This window comes from Arachis hypogaea, chromosome 11 (assembly GCF_003086295.3).
Source record: "Arachis hypogaea cultivar Tifrunner chromosome 11, arahy.Tifrunner.gnm2.J5K5, whole genome shotgun sequence".
In the NCBI taxonomy this organism is placed as follows: domain Eukaryota; kingdom Viridiplantae; phylum Streptophyta; class Magnoliopsida; order Fabales; family Fabaceae; genus Arachis; species Arachis hypogaea.
The window spans coordinates 69,843,850-69,851,566 of NC_092046.1; the positions used below are offsets into that span (position 1 = coordinate 69,843,850).

General features: G+C 37.2%; 1 protein-coding gene across 1 annotated transcript; it reads left to right on the forward strand.

The window, feature by feature from the left end:
• Positions 1-3,784: 3,784 nt before the first annotated feature.
• On the forward strand, positions 3,785-4,528 carry LOC140176139 (uncharacterized). The gene is made up of 2 exons (XM_072206026.1): positions 3,785-4,251; positions 4,519-4,528. The coding sequence occupies exons 1-2, from the start codon at positions 3,785-3,787 to the stop codon at positions 4,526-4,528; spliced, it is 477 nt and encodes a 158-aa protein (XP_072062127.1).
• Positions 4,529-7,717: the final 3,189 nt, after the last annotated feature.

Here is a 7,717-nt window from a genome sequence, read left to right on the forward strand (position 1 = left end):
ATTTACTTTCTCTTTCCTTCTTCAGGATGGCCACCAAAAAAGGAAAGGAGAAAGCTACTCCCAAATCAACAGTAAGGAAAGGAACAAAAAGAGCCCAGCTGAGAAACCACAACCCCCATCCACTTGTACATCTTAGCATGCACCGAGGACGGTGCAATCTTTAAGTGTGGGGAGGTCGATACCGATCTCCATGGGTTAGTACCTTTCTGTTTCAACACCAATATTTTATTTTATTTGTTAGTTCATTGTTGCATTTGCATATTTGTTTGATTTTATGAATTTAGTTACTACTTGGTTAAAGTAATAAAATTCTTTTAAGACCCTATCTTTGAAAATTTTCACTAATTTAAATTGAAAAAATTTTATGTTAAAACTTGTTTGAAGTTGTATTTGGAACATGGTTTTTGAGCTAAAGAACACACAACCTGTGAGATTTTGACCTTATTTATATGGTTACATTATTTAACCATAAATTTTTATTCCTGTGTGTTTTCTTCTCTATAATTGCAATCTTTGCTTTGTTCCATTCTATATGTCCATTATTTAGTATATTTACATGCTTGCATATGATTGAGGCCATTATTTGTTATTAACTCACTTATCCCAAATAAGCCTACCTTTTACATCACCTTTGCCCCTTGAGCTTTTAATCCCCTCTTGTTCTATAGCCACATTACTAGCCTTAAGCAGAAAAATAAATTAAAAATCCCAAGTGAATCTTTGGTTAGCTTAAGATAGAAATTGTGCATCAACTAAGTGTGGGAACATTGGTTAATAAGGAAATGTATTTAATTTATTTGAATATTGGGAATTTGGGAACCTACTCATGAAAAACCAAAATAGAAAAAAAATGAAGAATCCATGTGCATTAATAAGTTATGTTTGCTTTTATGATTCAAAAAAAAAAGAGAAAAAGAAAAAATATATATGTATAAAATAAATAAGGGGACAAAATTACCCCAATGTTAAGTTAATGAAAAAAATCAATGCACATGTGATAAATTAAAAAGAAAAATTTGGTACGTGAGTATGGGAATCATACAAAAGTGGGAATTATGGGTAGCTAGGTATGATTTTAAAATTTTTATAGAGTATGTACATGTTAGGTGAGATCTTAGACTACTCAAAGATTCATATTATAGCTCACTTGGCCATACATATATCCTTACCTTTACCTCAGCTCCATTACAACCTTGAAAAGACCTCATGATGTTTGCATTGGTACATTAAATTTTTGTTGATTGGTTAGATGAAGAACAAGGTTTAGAAAGCATGACTAGAGAAGAGTAGAGTGAATAACCCTATACACTTGAGAGATTAGAGTGATATACACTTCCAGTGAGGGTTCAACGCTTAAATTCTATGTTCCCTGCTTTCATGAGCTGTCTTCTTACAAGTTCACTTGCTTTTTATTGTATGATTTGAATTAGTGGAAATTGGTTTGTATTTGTCTTGGAGAACTTATTTACTCTTAACCATGTAAGTCAAAGCATTTAGCATGTAGTTGCATTCATAGGTTGCATTTCATACCATTCCTCTTCATCTTTATAGCATCTCTTGAGCTTAGCATGAGGACATGCTAGTGTTTAAGTGTGGGGAGGTTGATAAACCACTATTTTATGGTTTATCTTGTACTCAATTGAGTGATTTTTATCTACTCTTTATCCACTTATTCATACTATTTGCATGGTTTTACATTTGCCTTCCTAATTATGTGCTTTGATTGAAAACATGTTTCTTTGGACTTATATTTGTTAATATTAATCCTCTCTTATTACCATTAGATGCCTTGATATGTGTGTTAAGTGCTTTCAGAGATTATAGGGCAGGAATGGCTCAGAGGATGGAAAGGAAGCATGCAAAAGTGGAAGGAATACAAGAAGTTGGAGAAATTGCTAAGCTGTCTAGCCTGACCTCTTCGCACTCAAACGGCTATAACTTTAGCTACAAAGGTCCAAACGATGCGGTTCCAGTTGCGTTGGAAAGCTAACGTCTGGGGCTTCGATTTGATATATAATATGTTATAGTTCCCCTGATGCTAGGCGAAACGACCGCGTGATCCATGCGGCCGCATCGCAGTGACGGAAATCCAGCGTGGCAAAATTCGAAACCAGCGAATTCTAGACTGTTTCTGATCCAGTTTGCGCCCCAGAAAACACAGATTAGAGGCTATAAAGTGGGGGACTGTATCCATTCAAAAGGGAGGCTTTGAATAATTCATAATTTTAGGAGTAGATGTAGTTTTTAGAGAGAGAGGTTCTCTCCTCTCTCTTAGGATTAGGATTTAGGATTTCTCTTAGTTTTAGGAGTAGCTCTCAATCCCAGGTTCTTTATTTTTATTTATTTTCCCAATTTAATTTATGAACTTTTCCATGTTATGATTTGAATATTTTATTTAATATAATTTGAGGTATTTCAGACTTATGATTGCTCCTTTTTATTATATAAATAATTTGGATTTTTCTCTTTTGGCTTTGGTTGAGACATTGGTAACTCTTGAGTTATCAAACTCATTGTTGATTGAAAATTGGAATTAATTTGTCCACTTAACTTACCTTCATAGTTAGAGGTTAATAAGGTGGGGGAAGAATCCAATTCTCATCACAATTGATAAGGACAACTAGGATAGGACCTCCAGTTCTCCATACCTTGCCAAGAGTTTATTTTATAGTTATTTATTTTATTTTTATTATCATTCAGCATACTGCTTCCTCACTTTCAAACCCCAGTTTACAAAACTCATAACCAATAATAAGAACATACTTCCCTGCAATTCCTTGAGAAGACGACCCAAGGTTTAAATACTCGGTTATCAATTTTAAGGGGTTTGTTACTTGTGACAACCAAAACGTTTGTATGAAAGGACTTTTGAAGGTTTAGAAACTATACTTGCAACGAGGATTTATCCGCAAATTTCTAGACCACGCAAAAGTTCTCTCATCAGGGACATCACCATTTGAATTGATATGTGATGCAAGTGATATTGTAATTGGAGCTGTTTTAGGGCAAAGGCAATATAAGCTTTTGCATGTTATATACTAAATAAGGCTCAAAAAATTATACAACTACTGAAAAAGAGTTACTTGCTATGATATTTGCATTTGATAAGTTTAGATCCTATTTAGTTGGTTCAAAGGTTATTGTTTACACTGATCACTTTGCTCTTAAGTACATTTTGAGTAAGCAGGATTCTGAACCAAGATTGATTAGGTGGGTGCTCTTCTTACAAGAGTTTGATATATAGGAAGGGCTCCGAGAATCAAGTAGCTGACCACCTTTCTCAGATTGAACCTATGAAAGCCCAAGAACCTCCACTTCCCCTTCGTGAAGATTTCTTTGATGAGCATTTATTTATGATTCAAAAGATACCTTGGTTTGCTGATATGGCCAATTACAAGGCCGGAAGGATAATACCAAATAAACTTACAAAAGGCAACAAATCAAAAAGCTACAACATGATGCCCGGTACTTCCTTTGGGATAATCTATATTTATTCAAGAGGTGTACGAATGGCATCATCTGGAGATGTGTTTCAGAGGAAGAAATTCCATAGATTCTCTGGCATTGCCATGGTTCCGAGTAGGGCGGGCATTTTGGTAGAGAAGGGACAGTGACGAAGGCCCTTCAATGCGGGTTTTACTAGCCCACACTCTTCAAGGATGCAAGAGATTTTATAAACAAGTGTGACTCATGCCAAAGAGCTAGCAACTTGCCCAAGAAAAATGAATCACCTCTGAACCCTATTTTGGAGGTTGAATTGTTTGATATTTGCGGCATAGACTTCATGGGACCATTCCTTTCTTCTTACTCTAATAATTACATCTTGGTGGCTGTTGACTATGTCTCTAAATGGGTAGAAGCTGCACCTTTGGACACCAATGATGTTAAGGTGGTGATGAGTTTCCTCAAAAAATACATCTTCATTAGGTTTGATGTTCCCCGAAACTTGATCAGTGATGGCGGTAGCCACTTTTGCAATAAACAATTAGATGCACTTCAAACAAGTGGCAAAGTAGAGGTCTCTAATAGAGAATTCAAAAGAATTCTAGAGAAGATTATGGGTGCTCCAAGGAAAGATTGGGCCAAGAAGATTGATGATGCCCTTTGGGCTTACCGCACAGCCTTTAAGACCCCGATTGAGATTTCGCCTGATCAACTTGTCTACGGCAAAGCCTATCACCTACTAGTAGAACTAGAGCATAGAGCTTTGGTGCGAGAAACTGGCTCCGCATGTTTCGCACAGATAGACTGGCAAGTATACCGGGTTGTCCAAGTAATACCTCAGGTGAGTGAGGGTCGATCCCACAGAGATTGTTGGTTTGAGCATGCAGTGGTTACCTTGCAGATCTTAGTTAGGCGGATAGAAATTATAGTTTGTCACAGAAAATGCATAAAACAAAATAAATAAATAAAACATTACGGGATAGACGAGAAATCAACGATATGAGAACGGTTGAGGCTTTGGATTAACTTTTCTTATTGTCTACTTCAATAACTTTCTAATTCCTTCAATGCCAGCCGTAAGTGATTAACTCATGTCTTCTCATCAAGTTAACCTCCTCCACTGCAGCAATTCACCACGTTGAGATGACTCATGTCCTCTCATCAAGCCACCTCTAGGTTTCTCACTATAGCAGAAGATAAAGCTCTAAGCAATCCACTCCCCTTCATGATCCTACTCAAGGTGCCACAGACATGGCAGATCTCTCTAGCCTTACACCACAAAGACCTCACTTACCCACGGTCAACGGGATTTTATGTCACATATCCAAAGTTGCCCAGGTACTCTATTGGAATCTGCAATGCAATCTCTAGCTCTGGTTCAATTCTATCTGGGTCAGGACTTGCACGGAATCCAAGTAGAACAAGGGTCATTGTCACGAGTCACCCTCAATTCATAAGACGAAGAACGAGGTTGCATAAGAGAATAGAATCAGACATATTGAGATAGAACAGTAATATTATTATTCCATGAAACTCAGCAAAGCTCCTAACCTTAACCTTAGGAGGTTAGTGACTCATACTATTCAAAAAATATAATGGAAAATGTAAAAGTGGGCAAAGATCCCTAACAATGGTGATCTTTGTTGTATATATAATAGTCTCCTAACTAAAAATTACAGAAATAAGATAAACTAGTCTAGTAGTGCGAAAATCCACTTCTAGGGCCCACTTGGTGAGTGTTTGGGCTGAGCTTTATGTGTTTCCATGTGCTAGTACCCTTTAAAGGCGTTGAACGCTGGCTAGGGACTCCCTTTTGGGCGTTCGACGCCAGCTGCTCCCCTGTGGGTACTGGACGCCATGAATGAGGCTGGTGGCTGGCGCTAAACGCCAGTTTTGGGCCTTCATTTCCAAAGAAAAGTATAAACTATTATATATTTCTGGAAAGCCCTGGATGTTTACTTTCCATGGTCGTTGAGAGCGCGTCATTTGGACTTCTGTAGCTCTAGAAAAGCTCCTTTGAGTGCATGGAGGTCAGATCCTGACAACATCTGCAGTGCATTCTCTGTCTTTGAATCAGACTTTTGCTCAAGCTCCTCAATTTCAACCAAAGAATACCTGAAATCACCATAAAATGCACAAACTCAAAGTAAAATCCAAATATGTGAATTTAGCACTAAAACCTCTGAAAACATAATAGAACTTAAACTGTTGGTTGTCCGCAAGCAACCAAAAACAAAGTAAGATAAAAAGAAGAGAAGGATACAATAAATCTCAGAGTTTTCAATGAAGCTCAATTTTAATTAGATGAGCGGGACTAGTAGCTTTTTTATTCTTGAACACAGCTTATTTAGAGTCTTGGTCGTGACCCTAAGCACTTTGTTTTCTAGTATTACTACCGGATACATAATTGTCACAGACACTTAACTGGGTGAACCCTTTCGGATTATGATTCAGCTTTGCTAGAATCCCCAACTAGTGGTGTCCAGAGTTCTTAAGCACACTCTTTGCTTTGGACCATGACTTTAACTACTCAGTCTCAAGCTTTTTACTTGACACCTTCACAGCACAAGCATATAGTTAGGGAGGCAGCTCAATTGAACTGTTTAGGCTAAAATTGTGTTTCTTTCAGGCCTTCCTAACCATTGATGCTCAAAGCCTTGGATCCTTGCTCTTGCCTTTTGGTTTAAAGAGCTATTGGCTTTTTCTGTTTTTTTTCTTTTTCTGCGTGCTCCCTTTTTTTCGCTACTTTTCTTTCTCTTTTTTTTTTTTGCATTTTGCTGCTTTTTCTTGCTTCAAGAATCAATTTTTGGATTTTTTAGATTACTAATAACAGTTCACTTTCATCATGATTCTTTCACGAGCCAACATTCTCAACTCCAACATCAAATATGCACTGTTCATTCATGCATTCAGAAAATAAAAGCAATGCCACCACATCAAATAATTGAACTATTCTTAATATATAACTCAAAATTTATGTATCATTACTGATTCTAACAAAATCAAAATTTTATTCAAGTTTAATGAAATGGTAAGAGGAACATTTTATAGCTGATTGGAAAATAAAAACTTAAATCCTAAGAATACTCATGCACTTCTTAAATTAAAAGACAGAAATTTAAATAAACATAAAAACTTATAGACTACTAGTGATCATGTAAATCTAAACATAAGAAACAGGAATTAGAATAGCCACAGAAATAGGGAGGTGGAACTCAACCAACTTAGTCATGGGAGGCGTTAGGCTCTTCAGGGGATAATTTCTGGTGCTTCAGTTCTTCTAGCTCGCGCCACTGCTTCTCTTGTTCCTTGACCTGTTTGCAAAGCATGCTAGTATGATCTTTTTGATCCTCTCTTAACTGATCCAAGGTGGTTTGCAATTGTGCAACAGATGCTTCCATCTGGGTCCAATATTCAATTAGAGGGATCTCTTGTGCTTGCTCAGGCACCTTCCTTTTCGGTTGGTCAGCTAGTACTTGGGCGTTTTCCATCACCTGCTTGGTGATTGGGCTTTCTACTGGGACAAATAAGTCTTTGTTAATCATGACTCCAACCTCTTTACACAAGTGAAAGATAAGGTTTGGATAGGTCAATCTGGCTTGAGTTGACATCCTGTTTGCAACCTTGTATAGCTCAAAGGGAATTAGTTGGTGGATTTCGACCTTATTCCCCATCATAATGCAGTGGAACATCACAGCCCTTCTGATGGTAACTTTAGAATGGTTGCTAGTAGGGAGTATGGAACGCCCAATGAAGTCCAACCAACCCCTAGCAACTGCTTTGAGATCTACTATTCTCAATTGGTTTGGATTACCTTTTGTGTTGTAGATCCACTTAGTTCCAGGCAGACATATGTCTTCTAGAATTTGATCCAACTTTGGATTAGCCACCACCCTCCTATTAAAAGATTCTGGATCATCCTTTTGTGGTGGTAACTTAAAGATCTCTCTCACCTTGTCAAGATGAAAATAGAGAGTCTTCTCTCGCACCATGGTGCAAAAAGTATGGAATCCTTGTCCATCTTTTTTTTGCTTATCTGTCATCCACAAATTTACATAGAATTCATGGATTATTGTTATTTCAACATTGATCTAAGGATCAGTTAGGATCTCCCAGCCTCTCTTACGAATTTGCTCTTGGATCTCTGGGTACTCATATTCTTTTAATCCGAATTTGCATCCGGGATTACTATCCTCTTACAAATTATTTTGTAATAATTTTCTTCATGCTGCTTTGTGTAGAATCTGAAAGGTTTGAAAACAACTGTTTGGAT